This window comes from Eublepharis macularius, chromosome 5 (genome assembly GCF_028583425.1).
Source record: "Eublepharis macularius isolate TG4126 chromosome 5, MPM_Emac_v1.0, whole genome shotgun sequence".
NCBI lineage: Eukaryota > Metazoa > Chordata > Lepidosauria > Squamata > Eublepharidae > Eublepharis > Eublepharis macularius.
Genome location: NC_072794.1, coordinates 138461762 through 138486771, shown reverse-complemented (window position 1 = coordinate 138486771; position 25010 = coordinate 138461762). Strand labels below are relative to the sequence as shown.

Sequence of the window (25010 nt, the reverse complement as noted above, 5' to 3'; positions counted from 1 at the left end):
GTAATCTCCCCTGTGGGACTGCACAGAAGAATGACGAAGAAGACAGGGTTGTCATACCTGTAACTATTGTTCATTGAGTTCTTCTGTGCAAGCACAGATACCCTCCCTCCTGCCCCACTGTGAACTCTCTGGTGGCAGCCAGTTATAGCTCACAGCAGCTCAGGAACACTGGAAGAGAGAGGGGCCACTCCTCTTTCATCACCATCATTTTGGTGGGAAAATGGGTTGCTATGTGAGGGGAGAAGTGGCCCCTGAAAGGAACTTTCTAGAAGCTATGAAGAATTTTCTCCAAGTGGCTGGCCTGCACACATGCATAGTCCCATGCGTGCCTGCACAGGAGAACTCGATGAACAGTAGTTACAGGTATGTACAACCCTGTCTCTTATCTCATGACTGGTAAGCTTACTCAGCTTAATCAGTCTTTGTCAAAAGCCTTTTGGAAGTCCAAATATATAACCTCTACCAGATCACCTCTATCCACATGCATGCTAAATTGACCATCTTAATCCTATTATGATATTTAAGAAGCAAATATGAAATATATTTGGTTGATGTTTACTCCTCCAAAACTGAAAGATCATGAAGAGGTTAGGAATTAAAGGAGATAATTTTTTTTAGTTTGTTTTTCGTTGGATAATTCAAGTTTTTTGGGAGCAGATAAAATATTTTCTTGTTGACAAAGGGAAGGCAATGAAGTACAGTGTTCTTTTATAATTGGTGCTTGCATTCCCATTTCAGTGTTTACGAAGCTATAAGAAACATTCACATGCAATAAATCATTCTCCCTCTGATGTTTTGCATGTTTAGTTTTCTGCTGTGCTCTTATACAGATAGCCGTTCTATTTTTAGGTGTATCTAAGAATCAGAAGTGTGATAGGAATTAAAAAAAACATACCTTTCTCCAAGACCCTGACATGAAGCAACAGGAGGCCTGTTTCACACAGCAGTGTATTAAGCAATGCACTGATGAGCTCAGTGGCCTGTGAAGCTGATATGTTCTCATGGGCCATGCTGGATGATAGACAGCTGTCAATTAGGATATTGTGATTATTTCTCTGAACCACTAAGAAAAGAATATTAAGGACAATTCAGGGCAGTATTTAAAAATAAGCACTTAAGTGTATGTTGAAATAGCTCCATTTAAATATCACCTATCAACATACAGTTCTAAGTAGCCTTTACATCCACTGCTGATGTGGGTGCCCTGAAGTCTCTTAGCAAAAAGTTGCAGGAAAGCTGGTAGTTTTGTTCATGGCCTAAATTCTGATGTGGGAGGAATAAAATAAGTATTGTTTATTAAGCCAGGGACCATTACATGACATGGGGCATTATGAAGTGAAAGGCAAGGTTAAACTGTGGAGAAACTCAGAAAGCCACACGTGTTATACAGTTGGCACATTGTCAGATGATTCCATGCAACTTAGAAGGCAATGAACGAAGTTAGAAATAAGCAGAGAAGAAAAGACCAGGAGCAGTTAAGCTTGGGAGCAATTAGGGAGGGATGTCAGTTGTGCTCTGTTCTTTGCTTCTTTTTTCTGCAGCTGATCCAAAGTGATACCAACAATGAGTAGGATAAGTTGTCCCCAGGAAGTTGCCAGCTTTGAGTTCAGAGATCTCTATGCCTATGGATCTTGATGAGATGTAACTAGGATTTTCTGGGTCCTACAAGCCTGGGAAAAACAGATAGTCAAAGGATTTTTTTTAACCCTGCGGCTTTAAAATGTGACAGGTAGAAAATTAAACTATACATTTTTAATTTGTTTTCACACTTGAACAGGGCTTACTAAAAAATTAATTCATAGAAAAAAGTACTAAAATCACTTTTTAAAAGGAGGATCCTAAATAGATCAGTACAGGCTGTATCATGCTATTTCCCATCTATCCCACATGTGCTTACAGAAAGTCCAGAATTGTCAACAGACCTGGGGGAAGTGCCCTGGCTGCTTAATGTGTAGAAATGGACAGTTGAAGCTTTGTAGGACATAGAAGTAAATAACATCACCTGGTAAAAATACCACATTATACTTGTATTAAAGGGACAGAGTGTTTTCTCAAAGCCTGTCAGCAGCCCTAGCCTCTGAAGACAGAGTTGTACTATTCCTTTAACTCTGTAATCTTTCACTCATAGCATATGCAGGATCTATTGGAAATTAAGACTTTCAAAAGCTGTAGGTGATTGAAGAAGCTGGTTGCTGTGCATGTCTGTAGGTAGGGAGCTGGAAAGAGCAATAGATTTGAGTATCTGTCACTTTTGATTAACTAGCAACTCCCTTTCCCAGTAAGTGTCAGATAACAATGCTTTTAATGTATTTAATGACTTGATTTCTTTCTTTTTCATTGCAAGGCTTTGCCCTTTTCAGGTACCTGAATAAAGTTGCCGGGTTCACCCTGGAAAATTGCAGGAGGGGTTAGCAGGGGGTGGGAAGGCCCATGTATCCTTAGCTCATTCATACTGTGCCCCCTTGGCTGATGATGTCACTTCCATTGTGACCCTGAAGCAACAGAATCACACTGTGACCAATTCTTTCAGATTGGCCCCAGTGTAATGCCATTGCTTCTGGATCACACCGGAAGTGACATCATTGGCCAGGGATGTGGAAGTGTTCGTGCCTATTTCCCCACCCTGCCTCCCACTCTCCATTGATGGTGGACAATCACCAGGCAGAGGCTACAATTGCCAGGAGATTTCTTGCTATCAGCGGGAACCTGGCAAGGCTATTCCTGAAGATTGTTGGCAGCGTGTCTCTTAATATGATCGTAGAGATAGTCAAAATAAGTAGTTCTGTAGATTACAGTCAGGGTGGAGATCATTTCCTATAAAGAGGACTACCTTGGCAGAATTCCCATTGTAGTCATACTCAAAACATGTGCTTCAGAACTAATTTCTGTCATCCAGAGTGTGCCATGAGCAGAGATATGTTCAGATTACCACATATGAGAGAAGCCTTCATGTTTTGTATAATATTTTATGATAGAGAAAATTCTTCAAAGGCTATTACCATGTATGTAACAAGAGATGGAAGCATGAAAAGAAGAGAGGCACTAGAGATCATATTGCAAATTTATGATTGTTAATGGAGCATACCAGAGAATTTCAGAAGAAAATCAGCCTGTGTTTTATAGATTACAGTATAGCTTTTGATTGTGTGGATCACGAAAAAGCTATCATAAAAAGCTATGGATGCTGTTAAAAGAAATGGGTGCACCATAAAATCTGGTTATGCTGATGTGCAACCTGTACTCTAGACTACTATTAGGCTACTCTTAGGATAGAATATGGAGAAGCAGAATGGTTTCCAGTTAGCAAGGTATCAGACAGGGATGTATATTATCTCCCCACCTGTTCGACCTAAATGTAGAACATACCATAAGGAAAGCTGGACTGAAAATTGGTGAAAGGAACATTAACAAATTGAGATATGTAGATGATACCACATTACTGGCAGTAATGTCGTATCATCTTGAAATGACTACTGTTGAAGATTAAAGAAGAAAGAACCAAAGCAGGATTACAGCTAAACATCAAGAAGATAAAAGTAATGACTACTGAGGAATTACACAACTTTAAGGATGACAATAAAGAAAGTATAATTGTTAAAGATTTTCTAGTCCTTGGCTCAATCATCAACCAAAAGAGAAACTGGCAGGATCTGAGTCCTGTAGCACCTTAGAGACCAGTGAGATTTTCAAAGTCATCCTTAAAGTTGTGTAACTCTGAAAAACCTCTTGCTCTCTAAAGTGCCACTGGACTCAAATCCTACTGTTCTACGGTAGATCAATATGGCTACCCACCTAGATCTATCCAAAAGGGAAACTGCAACCAATTAGGAGACTAAGACTTGGAAGGGGTCCCATGAAGGAACTAGGGAAGTTACTTAAGGATAAGGAAGTGTCACTGGTGACTAAGATCAAGATAATTCATGTGATGGTATTTCCCATTATTATGTATGGATCTGAAAGTGAAAAGTGCTGACAGGATGAAAGTGAAAAAAGCTGACAGGAAGAAAACAGATTCATCTGAAATATGTGTTGCTGGAAGAGTGTTTACAGATACCATGGACAGCAACAGAGACACATAAGTGGTCTTTAGATGAGCTCAAGCCTGAGTTCTCCCTAAAAGCTAAAATGATCAGACTGAGGCTATTGTTACAAGACTCACTGAGAAAGACAATAATGCTAGGAAAAGTTGAAGGCAGTAGGAAAAGAGGAAGACTGGACCCAAGTGAAGATGGCTTAACTCAATAAAGGAAGCCGCAGCCTCCAGTTTGCAAGATTTGAACAAGGCTGTTAATGATATGATGGTTTGGAGGTCTTTAATTCATAAATTCGCCATAGTAGTGACTTTTTTATTTGAAAAAAATTTATTAGGTGAGAATATTAATACATACAACTTTCAAATAACATCTCAATATCATTTCCCCCACCCTTTCCCTCCCCCCTTTTTCAGGACTTCCAACAGCTTTCCAGCCATAGTAGTGACTTGATGGCACATAACACACACAGGCCATTTCCACACACGTTGAATAATGCACTTTCAATGCACTTTCACAACCCTTTTGAAGTGGATTTTTTGTTCCACACATGGAAAATCAGTTTCAAATGTTCACTAAAGAGTATTGAAAGTGGATTATCCAACGTGTGTGGAAGCAGCCACAATCTCTGTCTCTCTCTCACACACAGATGAATTAGAGAAATGTTATGAAGAAAAAAACTTGCTAGTCAAAATTATTTCCTAGCTCCAAGCATAGCAACTGTGAATTTTAACTCCAAAGTGGTAGCATTTAATAGCTGTTACAAATTTCTTCTAGTAAAGAAAAGGAAAATACAAAGACTGTGACTGAATTTAAAATAGAAAAATCTTTTTTTTGTAATTTATAGGCAAAGTAAATAATCTTTGATTCCCTCTGGATCATAATGGAAATAATATTTCATTACTTTATAGAGTTCTGGGTTAACTCCAGGGTTACACATTCCTACATTTACTAAGTACTGATGCTGTAGAAGATATTTTCTTCTCTGCTTTGTATTTGTTATTCTGTGTGTCCTAGAGGGAAGAACGGTTGTTAAAAGACAGAGCAGTTTTCACTTCCTTCTTGAGCTTATGGCCAAAACACTCTTCACACCTAAATTCAAAAAGAAAGGTACTTGACTGAAATGAATACAAGAAAGTGATGTGGATTGTGGAGTTTTTTTATTTTAAAGTCCAAGCATTGAATGTTCTTTTTTCTGTCATAATATTCTGAGACTTGAAACCACATAATTTAGAAAATGCTGTTTTTGTTTCTTTGTTTCAAGTCTGAATTCTTTTCAACAGCAACTATTTTAAAGAGTTGCATAATCTTTATTTTTTTAAAAAAGTAGTAGCATGGTCTTGGTTTCTTCTATATTTAATTCTCCCACTATTTGAACATCTTTAACACCAGTTCTACTCTGTTTTCATTACCTGGAATTCTGTAGTTCCAGTGATTGGTTGTATCCATTATATAACCTCAGCTTACTTATTACAACGTGGTAATGAATAATTTTCCCCAAGAACTTGCTGAGGGCAAACAAGGGAAGATAATAAATGTTTGGTCTTATTTTTAGATCAATCTGCAGTCAGTACAGCAAAGGTGCATCTTTTCAGGTTCAGGGTTTTTTTTGTAACTAAAAGTCTCTTTGCACTGATGGGTAGAGTCTACACCAAGTTTCAGAATGAGAAGAAATCTCCCTTTCCTCCTGTAAATATATAGTGACATGTGTATGTTTGTTTATACATATGTATGATGTTCTAGCCATTGTTTGAATAGTTACTACATATGCAATCTAGGCTTTATCCATTATAGAAGTATGTGTAGGTCCGTAAAACTTGGACCAGCATCTCTTTTTGTGTAGACCCTATGTTTGGTATAGTAGTGTAATGGTTAAGAGTGGCAGGACTCTGATCTGGAGTTCTGTGTTTGATTCCTCACTCCTCCGCTTGAAGGTGGAACAAAGTGGAACAAGACTGGAGTGATATGATCCCTATAACACCAATAGGTCATACGGCTCATAATGGGTCAATATGTGCTATCTTATGAGGTACTCATGCCACAACAAGCTTGTTTAATCATTAAGGTATAATAGAATTCCTTTAGTTGCCACATCAAGCTAACAAGTTTAACTCCTCTCTTCTGAAATTCAACCCATTCTTTAATGTTTGTTGTTCAGTTAGCAATGCTGAGATTTTTATTTATGTATTTACTTCATTTATATTCCATCTTTCTCCCCAATGGAAACCCCAAACAGCATACATTGTTCTCCTTTCCTCCATTTTATCCTCACAGCCACCCTGTGAAGTAGTTAGGCTGAGAGTGAGTGACTGATCCAAAGTTTACCCAGCAAGCTTCGGTGGCTTTGACCCTGGGTTTCCCAGATCCTAGTCCAGTATTTTAACCACTGTACCACCATTTCTATTCCATTCCTGGATATACAAAATGCAAAAGGGTGTCATAAAAGTCTTTGTATTTCCTTTGTTTTTCATATTTCCTCTTTATCTAATCCTATACCTATTCCAGTGTTGGAGAAAATCTTATCTGATCAATACATGAACATCGTCAGCTCTCCTTCCCTCTTTGTCTCTTTTTCTGCCTTCTGTCTCCTGACTTGATTTATAGGGTGTCCCACCACATTAGTACCACACATGGTGCTTTGTTGCAGACATTTCTTCACACCTGCATTGTAATCTTACAGCATGGTAGGGGTAAAACAAGATTTACAAGGTTCAATGGCCTGTTGCTAATAAATTCAATGCTAAATTGCAAAACAAGCACTATTTAGGAAACGTGTTACATTTATGTTCTTTATAATAACCAGAAATATAGGTGCTTCTCAGACAGGGTGCTGTGAGATACCTTCCCAAAAGACAACCGGAGTGTAGGAGATACATTCATCAGAGTACCCAGACCAGCTAATGACACTGCTTTGTCACTGTGTCTGCAAAATCATTTTCAGTAGATTTCATTATTTGTATCTAGAAAGCAAAGGAAACATTCTTCTGTGTTTGTATAATCATTTCTGTGGTGAATGAGATGGTGAAGACTGCAAAGATGAAAAGCAAATGTTAGCACAGGGTTTCCAGGTCCCCTGTTAAAAACCTGGGCATGAGTGATGCAGGGGTGACAAGTACCTACTTGTGAGCCTATGTGTCCACTCCACATCCCCTGGGGATTACTTCATTTCCAGTGTAACCTAGAAGTGACGGGCTGCAACAGGGGTTGATTCTTTAAAAAATGGCCCAGAACATAGCTGTCAATCCTTGGCAGGTAGATTCCCCAAGTTCTCCACAGCAAACATGCAGGTGTATTGGTTGAAGTAACTTTATTAGAGATCCATCAAGTTCAAGGTGCTCAAGCAACTAAATTGGCAGAAGTGATGTAGATGGGGTCGGTAGTGTTAGTTGTAGGGAAGATTCCCGCCATCAGGATAGGGACCATTAAAGTTTGGGCGTGAAGTAGCCAGAGGGGGTGAAGAGGAGAAGCTAAGTTTAGGTTAGACAGAACAAAGAATGAAATCATCTCAGTTCCCAAGAGGGATACACTTTGAGCCAGCTGCAGTTGGCTTTCAAGGACACTTGCTGGAAGCAGCAGGGAAAGAGAAAGTAAATACTTGCAAGATAACCTACTGCCTTAACATCAATAAGAAACTTCTCATGCCCTCAGAGGACCAGTACATAACACAGAACACATTCATGGCAGATATGCAGACAGGCATATATGACAATAGCATTTTCACATAGCATTTTTAAAAAATCATTCCTACCTGCCACTTCCAGCTCATGCCAGAAATGAGGCAGTCACCAGGGGGGTTGGGTGTGCATGCACCCATTTCTCTTGAGTGCCTGCTGCCTTGCCTCCTCCCTTTTCTGGTGCCTCCCCCCCCCCAGCTAAGGAAGTGGTGTTGGGGTGGCAGCTGGGGGGGATCCCCCTCCCCCAGCAGAAGGCTGGCAACGCTGTTAGCATGGGTTAATGTGGGGTGGGGGGGAGAGAACAATGTGAGAGAGACTCATTTCTCAGGTGGCAGCAACTCTTGAGTTTAGGGAAAAAGACTCTTACTTGTCATATGGTGAATACACATGGATATTTATTAAGTGGATGTGAGCCCTTTGTAATTTTGTTGCCCGTATTTTCTTCCCAGGAGGAGGAATGTGCAGTGATTAGTTTAATGGTATAGTAAGAAACAACTCCGTAATGACAGAATTGGTATTTAGGCTCCCTCTGGTCTGTTTTCTAAAGCCCCTTTGTATAGCAGCTGGTGATTATCAGTGTTTGAATAGTGGTTCTATCTCAGTCTCCTGCAGGTCAGCATGCACCAGGACGGACAGTACAAGGGGTTATGTCACCCAGCAAACAGCATGCCTGGCCTGGCCTCATCTGCAGCAATAACTTATGGCTAGCATGGAATTCTTGGGGGAAACTCAATCTCATCTACATTGTGTTACCCAGGACCACAAATTCTCACAAGTAAAGCTCTTTCATTATCATTCTGCTTCTGCTATAGAGATGCCCCACTTTATTTCTTCTTTGACTGATGAAGATAATTTTCTTTACCCTTCTGTGCTCTTCTGGTTTATAGCAAGTGGTGAGATTGGGAATTTTGATTTTGGTTTTGTTAATAACAGCAATCAGCTTTGTCTTCTACTGCCAGACAAGGGGAGGGGGAGGCAAAGCTTGTATCAAAGCATTATGCTGTGAATGAGAGGCTTCAGCTGAGCAGCAATGCTAAATGGAGACAATCAGCCATTGCCCTTCAGGTTAACTACCTGCTGCAGGAGCCTAATTGCAAGAAATTGGTTCTGCCACTAATGACACGGCACTGAGTGGGAGATTGTCCATATTGCTCTGGGGCCCCCAATGCCCATCTTTTGTGACCCTGTGGATGGCACTCAGCACAGTTTATTAATGGTGCAGATGCCCACTGATTAAATTCTCTATTCCCAGCAGTATGGTACAGTGCAAAAGAAAAAAGAAATGAGCAAGACATATGAAATAGCTTTTCTAAGAGAAAAGTTTTTCACCTTGGATCTCCCAAACTAATGTGTAAAATTGGTGAAAGAAAAGGAGAATTTGTGATGGTTACACTGAACCCTGATACCATGGCATCTGGTATATGTAGCAGCCTATCATGTCAAGCAGGGAAGAGGAATGTCCTGACAACAGGAGAGGGGTGTGTTCTACCAGATGTTACAAATGAAGTGCAAGTGCCAAATATGTAGCTGCCTTTTTTGCCCCAGTTCTGCATTTGGCATCTCATTGAAGGGGGTTGGATTAGATGATCCTAGAGATTCCTTCCAAACCTATGATTCTACAATTCTATGATTCTATAAAGGCCTGGTATAAATATGATGCTCACAAACAATCTTATTTGTGGGATTTTGCCCATTGGGTGTAAAATATAAACCAAGTTGTTGACATGTGCAATAGTCATAGATATCCATTTTGGAAAGGACTGGCCACTTATGAATTAGGGTGACTGTATTTTAACAGTTACCCAGTTACCAAAGGTAGCCTTTGGCCCACCAAAAAGGGGGGAAATCCAGGTGAGAATTATGTCTCTATACAGAAATTAAAAGAAGGATCGAAGTGATGTATCCTTTTAATTTATTTATTATAAAAATAAAGGAAAATAGGATATGGAACAGCATAAACAAGTGTGGTTAAATCGGGGCAATCTCTATGGCATCATTTTTTAGGCTATCTGACTCTCACACAACCCTCCTTCCTCCTTTTGTAATCAGGAATCAGTAAATGATCGCATCCCCCAAATACTTCTTAACACTTCAGTGAATATACATGTTATAGCTTCTGTAAAAACAGTAGAAAAACATCCCCCCATCCCTATATAAAGCAAGGTAACTCTTCAGGAATTGTAGTCACTCAGGCCAGCTGCTTACAGAAAAGTGGAATTTATATAAATCACAGGTAACTTTTTCTAAAATCCTTCTATTAAGTCATAAGTGCAAAACAGTGTAATCTTCAAGGCTGCCAGGCCTGCAATAACTCTAGCTAAAAGAGGAAAATATAAATCCAAAGCTGGGATGTCAATACTTACAAGATGAAAAAGGAAGACAAAATCCACAGGAGTCAAAAAATCAGGATTAACACATACTGGTCGAATCCACATTCACCCATTACCCGCATGTTTATCAGATATCTTCCGTTTGCCTCCAATCCGCGATTTTTTCCTCTTCGTTCACATTCCTGCTTCCAATCCGTCTTTCTCGCGTGTCCCTCCGGTCACACGGCTGCTCAAAAACCGCTTTTTTGGGCGGGACCTTTTTTCCCCGCCCATTTTAAAACAAATGTTTTGAGCGTACTTTTCCGTTATTTCGATCTTGCCTTATAAAGAAACATCATTGAAAATAATGATGCCTCTCTTTCCCCCACTGACAGCACTGATGGCTCTCTCCCATTTCTTTTTTGGAAATTTGGAAGCATGTGGGAAGCTTTCGTGGGCATTTCCTATGCAGGACAGTTCAGTGCCTGAATTTTACTAAAGTTTCACTTCCTTGGAGTGTCATTATTTCGATATTTCATAATTTCGATATTACAGTAATATAAAATAAAAAAAATAAAAAAAAACAGTTAAAAAGGAAGCTTCGCGAGTCCGTTCTGAGGGTGGATTCACTCCAAAATGATTTTTCAAACTACCAGATTTGATTCAGAAACAGCATAATCAATAAATCCAATGCTATGAAGTCAAAAACAGTCTTTTGCAGACTACGGAGCACTTGCAAGTTGAATCAGCCAATAGGAACTCTTGGAATGGCCGGAGAGACAGGAAGGGGGGTGGTTTTTAAAAAACCCGCGTAAATTGCGCATTGGCCCATTCACAGCCACTGTGAAACTCCTGTTGAAAACCTGTGACCACATATTCAGGAGAAAAGCGAATGAAATGCGTCTGTTTAATGAGGTAATGTGACCGGCACTCGGGATTGCGAGGGGAATGCGGGGAACATGCGACTTAGAATGGGTAATGTGGATTTGACCACTGTCTTAGAGTATACACCCACAATCGCATGTATTCCTCATTCAGAAGCATCATAAGTTCAAAGCAATCAGTCTTATCTTGACCTTCACACCGTCCACAATATATGCTCTCAGGAATTCAGGCCAAAAACCCCCACTTTAGGCAGCTGAAAAAGTATGTCAAAATGGGGATCTGGAAAAGAATGGCTAAGAAATAATGAAATGATGATGCAATACTGACAATTAAGGGATGCTTGACCTTGAACTATGTAATGCATAGTGCTAAATTCTGAATGTGCAAGTGCTAGTTATCCTCCTATTTAGATAAAATCAGTGGGTTTTTTGAGACAGAGAGAGTAGTTCCAATACTCATGATATTTGCCACCCTGGGGGCCCAAGCCCACCCGCTGAAAGAAGTGCCAGTACTGCAGAAAGAAGTGCTGGTACTGTAGACCAGTGCGTACCACCGGAAAAACAGCCCTGGATAAATTGCTGTTAGAGCCTAAACAGGCCATTTTTCTGCCTTTGGTTTTAACATATACAACATCTTATTTAAACCAGTCCTAGTTTAGCCCTTCCAAGAATGGTTTCATATACCAATCATCCATGTGATGACTACAGCACCCCAATTCAGCTGAATTCAGACCCAATTCAGCCTGAATTGAACTTGATTTGGGTCTCTGTGGAGTGTGGGAGTGCTCCCGCACTCTGCAGCTGCCAGATTTGGGCTGCTGCAGAGCGGCGCATGGGAGCACTCCCACGCTCTGCAGTGGCCAAATTCTGGCCAAATCAGGCCCAAATCAGCCCAAATTGGGCACTGTGGAGTATGGCAGCACTTTCGTGCTCTGCAGTGGCCAGATTTGGGCTAAATCGGGCCTGATTCAGCCCCCCAGGGAGCACAGAAGGGCTCCCAGGGTGGCTTGTGACCTGTGCACAGGATGGCTTGTGACCCACTTCCAGGAAGTGACATCATCATGTATGCCGGGAACGTGCACACAAGACAGGGGTAACTGTTAACTAAGTGCCAGACCTCTGCTCTCCTGCTGAGGGGTGGGGGTGGGGGGGTCGGGGAACCTAGCAATCCTATATTTAAGTCCTCCAAGTCTCTGCCCCCCCCACACAGCTAGAAGGGTAAGCTTTTAGCAAAAAGTGTTCCGGCCACTTCTTTGTCTTCAACCAGGTAACATATCTGCATAACTAAAGACCATGGGTGTGCCTCAGAAAACATTTGGTTTCCCATACCTTCTGTCAGCTAAGAGGGAGAAAACACTTTTTAAAACTACAAGTCTGAAGTTTTGAAAAACTCCAAACCTACAAATAAGAACATTTCACCACAAGGGCTAAAGTGTGCATGTGCATGTGCACACACACGTGCGCGCACACACACACGCACTGTTTACAGAAAACAGAAGGTATTGATAGGTCATCTAGTGTGATATTGATGATAAAATAACATATCTATCAATTCATAGTAGCTTTCAAAACAAAGCAATATACAGTAATAAAATTAAGGACAGTTGCTGCTAATAGGCTTGCAATCTAATAGGCAAAAAGATAAGGAAAAGAGTAGGGGTGTGCAGTAAAAAAAGATTCGGTTTTCCCACTTCGTAATTTACAAAACGGAAAAAGAGTCGGAATTAAGCAATTTCCGAAGCGGCAAGCAGCAAGCTGCTTCAGAAATTGCCTATCGGCTCGCTTCAATATGCTCCGTAAAGATTTGGAGCACATGGAAGCTTCACGCCCCCACAGGTTCCTCTTCACCCGAAGCCGGGAAGAGGAGGGAATTCCCCCATCTCCCTGTCAATGGGTCAGTGAGCCGTGGCAGTGTGACAAGTTTAAACTTGCCCCGACACTGCTGCCTCATTTTCACCCGATGCCGGGGAGACGGGGGAAATCCCGCTGCCTCGCTGGCATCAGGTGAATGAACAGCAGCAAAGAAGTTTAAACTTGCTGTGGCCCTGCTGTCTCCTTGAACCAATGGAGGGGAGACAGGGAAATTACTCCATCTCCTCTCCATCAGGTGAAGGAAAAAGCAGCATCTCAGCAAGCTGATACTTGCTGGGCCTGCTGCCTCTTTCACCCAAGGAGAGATGGGGGGAATTTTCCGGTCTTCCCTCCATTGGGTGAAAGAGGCTGCGGTGCCCAGCAAGTTTCCGCTTCCTGGGAAATTTCCCCATCTCCCCTCCATCATCCGAAGGAGAAAAGGGCAGCCCAGCAAGTTTAAACTTGCCGCTCTGCAACTCATTCACCTGATGGAGGGGAAATGGGGAAATGTCCCCGTCTCCCCTCCATCGGATGAAAGAGTTGCAGTGCAGCAAGTTTCAGCTTGCTGGGTCTCTGTTTCCTCCTTTACCCAATGGAGGGGAAATGGGGAAATTCCCCCATCTCCCCTCCATCGGGTGAAAGAGGCAGCTGAGCCTAGCAAGTTTAAGCTTGCCGTGTTGCAACTCATTCACCCAATGGAGAAGAGATGGAGAAATTTCCCCGTCTCATCTCCATCGGATGAAAGAGTTGCAGCACAGCAAGTTTCAGCTTGCTGGGTCTCTGTTTTCTCCTCTGTCCGATGGAGGGGAAATGGGAAAATTCCCCCATCTCCCCTCCATTGGGTGAAAGAGGCAGCTGAGCCTAGCAAGTTTAAGCTTGCTGCACTGCAACTCATTCACCCAATGGAGGGGAGATGGAGACATTTCCCCGTCTTCCCTCCATCGGGTGAAAGAGTTGCAGCACAGCAAGTTTCAGCTTGCTGAGTCTCTGTTTTCACCTTCACCCGATGGAGAGGAGATGGGGAAATTTCTCCATCTCCCCTCCATCTGGTGAAAGAGGCAGCGGCGCCCAGCAAGTTTAAACTTGTCATGCTGCAACTCATTCACCCAATGGAGAGGAGATGGAGAAATTTCCCCGTCTCCCCTTCATCAGATGAAAGAGTTGCAGCGCAGCAAGTTTCAGCTTGCTGTGTCTCTGTTTTCTCCTTCACCCGATGGAGGGGAGATAGTGAAATTCCTCCATCTCCCCTGCATTGGGTGAATAAGGAGCAGGAAGAGGGGCATTTCACCCGTGCAGGCTGCACTCAGCCGCCTGTCAGGGATCCCCCTGACAAGCAGCTGATTTGGTGGTAAAATGCCCCTCTCCGTGCTGCTGTGTAGCGGTATGGAAAGGGACATTTAAACCTCTGCAGGCTGCACTTAACCGCTTGTCGGGGAAACCCCCAACAAACAGCTGATCAGGGGTTTAAATATCCCTCTCCCTGCTGCTGTTCAGCAGGAAGAGGGGCATTTTAACCCCTTTATCCAAAGCTTCCCAAAGCTATACAAATAGCTTCGGGGATCTTTGATTTGGGATTCCCGAAATGGCCCCAGTACGCTGGGTCTATTTCAGAAATCCCAAATCTTTACAAATCAGATTGGATTTGGGTATTTTTCCCAAATCCAAAACTCAAATCGCACACCCCTAGAAAAGAGTAGGTAGAAAAGAAAATAAGATAAAAATAACTAATAGCCTTTGCAGGTCACATAACCAGAAAAAGGACTTGTGATTTTCATAGTTTAGATTTGCGCAATAAGTTATGGCCCACCAAACTGAAAAGAGTGTAGCCTACCAGACATTGAGAACTCGGGATACTACTAAATTTTGTGACTACCCGTCGTCTGATTTGAAAGTTTTAGTAGTTTTAAAAGTTTTATAGCACTCAGGACATAACTAATGAAATCTTCCTCCTCACAATATTAATGAAATTTTATCCTTGGAGCTTTTTGCGCTCCGCAAGTATGAGCCGGGCCACCTCTCCTGGACCCTTTCAGCTCAGAGATACAGTCGTCTTCTGACGTTATATGGTTACTGCAGTCGCGAACTCCCGAACTCAAGCGATCCGCCGGCCTCAACCTCCCATGGTTAGACTGGGATTACAGGCGCGCGCCACCACGCCCATTTTGTCTATGTGAATTGGGTATGTTCAAGTGTACAGTTCATATTTTGTTGGTGTTTGTATGGCTTATGGCTTTGGCCCGAAAAGCAATAAACATATTATTATTATTAATGAAATTTTATACAAATATTGCTGTTAAAATTGATATCTGTTTTCACATTAGTTGTGTATAAGTGGTGCATTAGTATCATAATTTTTTTGTTAAAATGTCATGTAATGTAAAAGAACTAACCATAAATTAGATATCTGTCACAGAAAATGGACGTGGGGGATGTTCTTGACCATGCACAAAAAAATATCTGTCTCTGTCTTTCTATCTCTATACTAGATATGGGCACGAACTGGGAAAAAAAGAACTGTGCAGTTCGTCGCATTTCATGAACCACGAACCATGAACTTTCACGAACCTGTCCCAGTTCGCAAACCAGTTCATTTGGTTCAAGAAAACGTCACATCCAGGTCAGCAAATCGTCACTTCTGGGTCAGTAAAAGTTCACTTCCGGGCTAGCAGAAGGCCACTTCCGGGTCAGCAGAAAGTCTGCAGGAAGTCCATCCTCTGCTGCCTAGGGAACTGAATGATCAGCGCCAGGCTGTCTGCAGTGACGAATGAAAAAACGAACCAAATGAACCAGCCTAAAGTTCACAGCGATTTGTCAGAAATGGGCTCTGATGAACCGCCGATTCACGAACCACGAACTGGCCCTGTTCGTGTCAAACTTTGTTTCGTATTTCGGTTCGTGCCCATCCCTACTCTATACATACAGCACTGTATTGATTAGTTTATGTCCCATTAGAGATATACTATAGCTTACTGGGGAAACAGCTAATGGGGTGAAAGTTACACAAACAGCACAGGCTAGGCTTGCAATAGCTGGACATCTTAAACAGCGGATTTCTGTTCTATAGAACAAGGGCACAGTGCTTTTGATGGGTCCATATGCTTTTCTGGATTACTGAGTAAAGGCAGAGGATAGATATTTGCATCCTGTAACAGTTTTGTTGAAGCTCCATGCATCTATATTTGTACTTCAAGATGCTGCTACTGTACAGAAAATAATTTTTTTAAATTGCCTCCTTAAGTCAGCTGTCAAAATATTTATTGTGTTTGGTAAACCCCTGTTGGTTAAGAATCTATAATAAATAAAAAAATGGGCTAGGAAACAATTTCTTATGTCAACTTGAAAAAAATTGATTGATCTTTATTCTAGTCTTTTTCTCCCGCCACCCCAAAATTTTTTGCTAAGAATCTGTCTTTGATTAATTTCTTTACATGCTTATGCAGTTGTGCTTCCTACAGTATTACAAGAATCATGGGGTTGGAAAGCTATCAGTCTCTGCGTGAGAAAGCTGCATTAGCTTAACTGAAGCATATGGATTCAATATTGTTTAGTTACATTTAGGCAAATACTCAGAACAGAACTTTGAAGAAACGTTGAACCTGTTTCAAACAAATTAAAACAAGATTCTTAAGTCATTGGACCATTTTTTTTCATGGCTGATTCACAGCCAGTACCAAATTTCTAAATCATTGGTGCTTAGGCCAGCCTGGTCTGGACTCTTTCTTCAGTTTGCAGATGTGTGGGAAGTCATCACAGCTTTGGCACAGGTATGGTTTTAGCCACAGAGTAGCTGAAGCAGCTGCCTCAGGTCCTCTACTGAGAGAGGGTACCTGGGGGCCCCAGGTAGGGGTCACACTAAGAAAATTCATATTTTAATTTCAAATCCAAAGTTTCCAAATGGTTTGTGTATTGTTATTGGTTTTTTTCAGGGAAAAACATTGCCAGTCAGATCTAATCCACTCGTTTTTTCGTTATCTTGAGTTTTGGCCCCATTCTTTGTAATAAGACCTTTGTGGCTCTTTGGAGCACCTGTATTTGCAGTTAATGGCACCAGAATCAGACAGAACAGTCTTCCCTCTAAATCATTGACCTACCAAGTTTGAGCACACACAAAGGGGTTCAGTGTTTACGGACCCCAAAGAATGTTTGGGGGAGGCATGTCAGCAGTGCACATGAAAACTGGTCTTTTGTGGGGGGTTGGGGAAATGAGACTCTAGGGCAGTTATTTTCACTCTTAACTAAAAACTGCTTTGACCAGTAGTCCCCCTCCATCTAAGCCATCAATCCACTGAGTTTTTCCTCAATTACACTACAACAACAACAACAACAACAAACCCTGAAAAGGCAAGTGTCATTGGGCACACACTATAGCGGGAAACAGGCTGGCAAAGCAGTAGTGGGGTGGCAGAGATGGGGCAGCATCCAAGCAGGAGAACACTCCATCAAGTACTGTGCAGCAACATTAAAAACAATCCTACTTCATATTTCCTGTTTCTTTTTCTGTAGTACCAATACATTTCCTTTACATCCCACTATTGCTTGTTGCTATCATGTTTCCTTCTGCTTTGCAGTTTCATTCCCTTGATAAGGGATGAAATTCCTCCTTTTGATGATCAGCATTCCTCTGCAAAATGGGGCATTCTCTCATTAATTGCCACCAGGCTTTTCCATCGTCCAAGTTCAGGCAGGCAGAATGATTGTCTGAATCCCCCTGCCCTTGCCCAAACTGACCTATGTTTTTTCCAAAAGTTTTCCTTTTGCTGCAAAGGCAGGCATGATTGTTTTTGAAAGAGTGGAGTAGGCCAATGGTGCTCAAAGGACTTGACTTAAGATTGATAATGATTTTTTTTAAAAAAAATATTGTTTAGAAAGGTGCTCAATGTGTCAGGAGTGGCAGGGGTGGAGGGGTGGCATTGCACCAGGATGAGAAACCTGAAGAGAAAAATAAATTGGACATATAGGTGGAAACTGTGAAGGAGCTGAAGTTTCATTACAGTACATGTTTGCCATTTGACTCAGAAAAAGAGAGAGCCCAAAAGACTGTGGAAGCAATCCTAAACAAGTCTTCTCAGATTTAAGTCCCATGCTATTCAGAAGTGCTTACTCCCAAAAATGTGTCTTTAGGATTGCAGCCTATCACTAGTCTTCCAAGGCTTTTATTGGGTTTGATTGATTGAACAGACCACTTGCTCCTCACCCAGTAGCACTTTTCATCACAGTGGCTGATTGTCCAAGTTTCCTGCTCTGGGTGGGGGAGACAGACTAGTGCATGGGTAGTGCCACAAAAACAAAAAATGCACTCGTGCACATTCCCCCTTCCCTCCAACAGAATTAATTAGGTGATATAAAGTAAGGGCTCTCTCTCCTTGGGATTCGACTGGTAGAATGCTATAGGAAAACATGATGCTGCCAGGTAAGTACCTGCCTGCCCGCCTCCTGCTGCTGCTGCACCATAACAACCAAAACACAACAGATGTGTTTTTTTGGTGGGAGGGTGCCATTGTATCTTGGTTTCTTGGATTTGGTTCATCATTTTGGAAGCTATTTTAACGAAACAAAACACTGATTTCTGGGTGTATTTCCAGACCCCTTGTTTCATTTTACACACCCTTAGCCCCAGGCCGCTGCTCAGGCAGAATGCTGCCATGTTTGCATCTCCAGTATGTAAGGGCGGTTGGGCGGTCTGATGGCAGCAACTTTCGTATGTTTCAGGATCCTTTGGGTGGAGATGCTGGAGAATGCCCATTGGACACTTCCTACACAGGATGTGCTCTACCACTGAACCAAGGGTTGCCAAACTCCAGGTGGTGGTTGGAGATCTGGAATTACAACTGATCTCCAGGCAATAGAAATCAGTTTTCCTGGAGAAAATGGCTGCCTTGGAAGGTACACGCTGCGGCATTATACCCAGCTGGGGTTGGATCCTCCTCTTCTAAACCCCACAATCCCGAGGCACTATCCCCCAAATCTCTAAACATTTCCCAACCCAGAGCTGGCATCCCTAACTGAACCACTGATCTTTCCTTACTCCCAAAGCTAAATATCTCATTTCAGAAAGTGGAGGTCTTTATACTATGCCTATTCCAACATGGTCCTGTGCAAGGCTCCAGTGTTCTATGAGCAGCATAATTAGCACAAATATGAAAAGTGCAGCTTTTCCTATGAATTTTGAGAATATTAGTAGCAGCTGTTACACTCCTGCTTGTCACGAGGCAGCTTTTAATAGCATAGGAGCCCTGCCAGGGGAAAAAAAACAAACATTGTTGGTACCCTTAGAGATTCTGATTGTTTAACAGGAGCACTGAACTCATTTTCCTAATCAGATGTGAGATTTTTTTTCTCTTGCATGTTTACAATTTCATACTAAATTATCATTTGTTAAAACAAGGACTAAAATAAATGTAACTATGTTAAGATTTTTTTAAAAAATGGTCATCCATTTTACAGCTTAGAACAGCACACCAGCTGCTCAACACATCTAAGCTTTGTTCGTGAGCAGAAGGGAAAATGGATTGCTTCTTATTCTCTGACAATTTTTAGATTCTCCTCCTCATACCATGTGCAGCTTTTAAAGGACAAAAGATTATAGATTTCCTTGTTTTTTTAGTTTTGAAAAACCATTGTTGTTTCTATAAATTCATACTGAGAAACGATGAAATTAGCAAGCAGTATATTTTAATTGCACATTCAAACCAAGAAATTATGAGTGAAAATTACATATAATCATTTATTATGTTATGCATGCCCACATGTGCATTCATAATCAGCAGTTGATGAATATAATATTGGTGGATTACCACACACAGTATTGAAAGGGATGCAACAGTGATAGAGTGTGTGCACCATGTTTCCACTTAGTGCACACACAGCAACACTTACTTGCATCTTCACAAAAATGTGAACTTGCTACAAAAATGTGAACATGCTTATACATATATATATAGCATATTCTGCTAGAATTTAAAAAGACTCAAATTTGAAACATGCACATACTTTTGTGGCTCAGTTCAAACAATGTAAAACCAGGGTTTGTCTTAATATAGCTAGTTTATGAAACCTACATTTGAGTTGCGTACATTGGCTCAAATTCTGGTTTAATTATCTTTACCCCTCGCCCCTCAAGACATGCTGCTATTATCCTAGCTTGTATTGTGATGAAGAAAGCACTGGGCAAAAATATCCACATTGATCATTTGCAACCACAGTTAAGGTTAAAAATGATCTTCAAGCCATGGTTTCAGATCCTGTTTTGACATTTGGACTACCAGGTGTCCCTCTCTGGCAGGAGATATCTAGTCCAGAGGCCCTTGTTTTACCATAGAGATTCAGTGGAATCTTGACATGTAGGCCTAAAGTGATAATGTCACATCTGGGTTCATCCCCAAGGATGCAGCAGAGGGGAGTGGGAATGACAGTGGAATTGCTATCACTCCTGGCATGAACCCAGAAGTGAAATTATTGTGTTGGGCCTATGGGCTAAGATTCCACTGAAGCTCTATGATAAAACCAAAGTTTCAGTGGAATCCTAGAGTTTTGCCCTGGCTTGATGACATCACTTCCAGTTTGATGCCTGAAGTGACCTTGTGCTGTTAGGGTAAACAATTTACATGTTTCTGACCACCATTGTCTCTTGTTGGTTGATAGTGCTGGGCTGGCAACCCCGTTCAACATACAGAAAGTCTTTCTTTATAATGTATAACTTAAGACCAAACATCTGAATGTCTCAAGTGCTTAAATAGAGAAATGGTAGTTGTTCTAATGAAGTAATATTGAGAATATAAAACCATGAATAACCTCAAAAGATATTCTCCTCCTGTATTGTTAAGATCCACTTCCCAAGCCCTGCTCTCTGTGCCCCTTTCCTTCTCCAGTCTTCAGAGGTGAGTACAGGGTGGCAACTAGACACAACTCATTTTCTATTTTTGCACCTCAGTGTTGAAATGTCCTCCACTTAAAGGCACACATGATGGCTACCATTCTGTCCTTTTGGCTCCAAGCCAAAGCATTCCTTTTTAACTCAAGCTTTTGATTCAGGAAACATCCCTTTATCTCTGTTTTATGGTCTGTTTCTAATTTGTTGTATGGATATTCGTAAGGATGTCCAATGGTTGTTATATGGTGTTTTTTGTTCCCAGTTTGTTTTTATGTTGATAATTTCTGATCTTCAAATGAATTGATGGCATTGTTTTTACCTGTAAGCCACTTCAAGCAAAATTATAGAAGGTGGCATATAAATTTCCTAAATTAATAAATTAATAAACTCTTGTATGCTTCATTATCTGAAGGCCATCCATTTGCTCCACAGATCCAGTGCATGGTCCCCAGAATGTGGAGGTTGTTGACATCCGATCTCGCCAGCTGACTCTACAGTGGGAGCCCTTTGGTTATGCTGTGACCCGCTGCCACAGCTATAACCTGACAGTCTATTACCAGTATGTGTTCAACCAGCAGAAGTATGAGGCAGAAGAACTAATTCAGACTTCATCCCACTACACTTTGCGAGGACTTCGACCCTTCATGACTATCCGACTGAAGCTGGCTCTTTCAAACCCGGAAGGCAAGATGGAGAGTGAAGAGTTGGTGGTGCAAACTGAGGAGGATGGTAAGAAAAGGTTGAGTTACTTAAATGATTGGGATCAAATATTCTGAAAACCTGCCGTCACAACAACTGCTCTCTTTTAATCATGTAGTTAGATATGGTATGTTTTTAACTCTCTCGTTATTTCTCTCTCACACTGGGTTTGTTATAGTGCCACCAGGAATTTAATTCCAATCTGATTAATTGACCTTTCAGTAACATTTTGTCCAAGCTTTAAGACCAAGCTTTGTTGGAGTATGTGGTCCTGAGGATGAGACTGTTGTATGCTAATAGCATATAACTCTGGGTTTAAAAGTAAATAAAATACAACTTTATTTGTACAAGAAGCATATCGGTTTCAGGATGTTTAGCAACTTTTCTTCAGTAAATAAAACAGTGTATGTTAATAACTTGGGACTGAGATGTCACAATCTTTCATTTCACAATCACTGCTCTCTCTCAAATCCTCCTTTCTCTTCAGAAAGTACTTTGTTCAATCTTTATTTTATGTTTCTCTCAGTTTCTTCCTCTCACACTCTTATAATACTTGACAATATTAGGACTTTACTCCCTCTGTTCTCTAATATGTCCTCTATAAGTATTCTATTTTCCTTTTAGGATCTTAATACTTTCCACAGCACTATATAGGATTCTAATCAGAAGACTGCATTTCCAGACTGACTTCCCCAACCGTAAACTGTATATACTTTCTCCACACACTTCATAGCTCCGCCCATACACTCTCAGCCACCAACCAATCACCTCACTCACTCCTCTCCCTCCTTCACCCGCCTTGTTCTTCTGCAACTTACCAAACATTTAAAGAAACACACACTAAAACTTTAAATCATTATACCAGTACTAATATCCAAAGTTCTGAAGTAAAGATTGCAAAGCCAGCCTATACATTTCACAGGTTAGCAACAAAACACTATTACAGCATAGCCCAGAGAAACATATGTGTAGTGTCCTGCTTCTTCACTGGTATATATCTGTTATTGGCACTGTGGTGGATCGGGCCTCTGTCAACTGGTGGACCCTGCTCTGCCTACCTCTCTATTGCTTATCCTGGCACCTGAAGGAGCTGTCTCACTCCACTGCCTCAGGGTATTGCTGCCAACACTGTCCCTATCTCGGGCTCTGGTTAGGCAGGACAGCCTCCTAACCTCCCTCTGGCATCACTAGGATCCTGCCTCTGGGCTTCTTAGGAATTTTTGGGGCTCCGCTGGAGAGTTGGCAACTGTCCACCACTTTTCCTCTCCCTAGGGATTCCTTGACCCCTCTCGTCTCCTTGTGTTTCCAAGCGGTTGGGGAACTATGTGGCACAGAGGAACTTCACTTCTTAAACAATCAAAAGAATTTATTTAAACCTCACAACTATATACAGGCACCTCACAAGTGAATGGAAGAAATAAAAATAACATTAAAATGCTTCATCACTCTCCCTCCATTAAACTCATGCTCTATTTAGGTGGTATGTAGGGCAGGCACATTACTTTGTTACTTGGGGTTAAGTTGGACAAACATCTGCCTTCGGAATTGTCTCCCTCACTCTCCAGCTCCAACCAACCCCCCCCCCACTCTCAGTTTTCCCTCTGGAACTGGCCCCTCCCTCCTGCAGCCTTCTGGGACGGATCTCCTCATCCCTTTGATGGATTCCCTGTCCTCTCTAGGGAGTTGCCTTCAAATTATTGGTTAGGAACTGGAGGGGAGGGGGGATTGAGGAGGAGATTAGGCCATAGCCTGCCTAAAGTTTGATAGTCTCCTCCCATCCAGCCCACACACACACACACACACACACACACACACAGAAGTAAGTTAGCATATTTCCACAGGCACCACAGGGGTAGTGTAGGAGCCAGAAATGAGTAAGGGCTGCAATGCAGCTTTTATGCTCTCAGTTCCTTGGAGCTGAGTCTTTTTGCCTTTTGTTTTCTTTGCTGAGCATAGGATGCTGTACCAGTGTCAATGATGTGCTGGCATCTGGGCTTTAGGACCAAGCTGCTCCTATATCAGTGTATTTTACAATACAGTGCGGATTGAGTAGAATCATAAAGCAATCTCTTTATGAAGCTAGTAAATCTCAGTAATCCGAGTACTCCTGATAAAGATGTCACAATAGGAAATATCTTTCACTGAACTTATTAAGACAGCTACTGTAAATGATACAAATGACCATTCTTGGGATTAGATCCTGACTACCTTAGTACTGTGGCATGATTAGTTTGAAACACACTGCAAGAAATATACTGCAGTATATACATTTATAGCCTGAACACAGTCATGACACGAACACACAGCATGCACATAAACTTGCAGTCAGCCTGGTTGTCTCGTGCATTTACTGAATGAACTGGCCTGGTTAAACAACTTCTTCTGTACTGTGTTATACAGATTTTAGAAGAAATATTCTAATTAACACTATTTTTTTTCATTTCCTTCCAAGTTCCTGGATCTGTTCCCCTCGAATCTGTTCAGGGAGGGCCCTTTGAAGAGAAGATCTATGTTCAGTGGAAGCCCCCAAATGAGACCAATGGCATCATTACCCTTTATGAGGTGAGGGGAATCAGTTATTGTGAATTATCGTGTACTTTTTCTGCTTATGGTTAGAAATTAATACAGGTCAGAATGTTTCTCTTGGTGCTTTTTAGGCTTTTTAAATTGTGATGTAGCAATGGATAGAAAGAGTGGTAGAGGGTTTCCAAAGCCCTCTGTCTGATGTTGGGTGGGTTGCTTCTTCTCTACCTGAGAAATGGTAGCTGTGGCTTGCTGTCTCTGAGATGGTGATGGTTAAGGGAACTGTCATGTTGAGACGTTAATGGTTAAGGTAACTGTCATGCTGCCCCCTGCTCCCACCCTCCACCCTGCTTACCTGGATGGCAGGGGGAACATGCCTCCCTGGGACGTGCTCCTGGACGGTGCAGCACACTCCCAGGCAGCCTGAATTGGGGTGTATTGAGGCCGGATTCAGCCCAAATCAGGCTGCTGTGGAGCATGGCAGTGCTCCCACACTCTTCAGCAGCCCAATTTGGACCTGATTCAGCCCCCTGGGGAGTGCAGGAGCGCTCCCTGGGCGGCACATAATCCGCATGATGACATAACTTCCTGGAAGTGACATCATTGTTCATGCATGATGGGGAAGCCATAAGGAAGGTGCCGGGCCTCTGACCTTCTGCCCTGGGGGGCGGGGGGTTGGGGGACCTGGCAACCCCACATGCTGCCCAGTGGCTGCTTTATTGTCAGTCATCAGTAGTGGACTAGTGGTAGTGTGGATATAAGGAAATAACCAATCACATACTTGACTTTGTACATGTGCAAATGCCCTTACAGTAATAGGCAAGGACAAATTTGTGCTAACCAATTGTAGATCAAATATTATCCTTCCCATTGACCATTTGAGGACTAACTTCACTTCCTGTTGTTTCAATGCAATAAATTCTCAGAGAATGAAATCCAACTCATTTGTTCTGTTGGTTTGTTATACTGTGTGAGAAGTGTTTCCCATAGAGGGTTGATTTCTTTTGTCTAAGATGATGCGATCAGTCATTTTACTACTCAGTATAGATCCTCTTCTACAATCGTATAAGAAGCACTGTGTAGAAATCAAATACACTCTTTTCTGTGAACTGGGCCGGGGGTGGGGGGTGGGGGGGAATCTTTCCTGAATTGTAAACATCCTTCAAGTC

The 25010-nt window shown here is 41.8% G+C and overlaps 1 protein-coding gene across 1 annotated transcript in view; it reads left to right on the top strand.

The window, feature by feature from the left end:
• Positions 1–25010, top strand: part of PTPRT (protein tyrosine phosphatase receptor type T) — a 560054-nt gene that overhangs the window by 267336 nt on the left and 267708 nt on the right. The window contains exons 6-7 of the mRNA XM_054980796.1: positions 21052–21348; positions 23771–23880. Of these exons, the coding sequence (XP_054836771.1) occupies positions 21052–21348; positions 23771–23880 (407 nt within the window). The remainder of the gene's footprint in view (positions 1–21051; positions 21349–23770; positions 23881–25010) is intronic.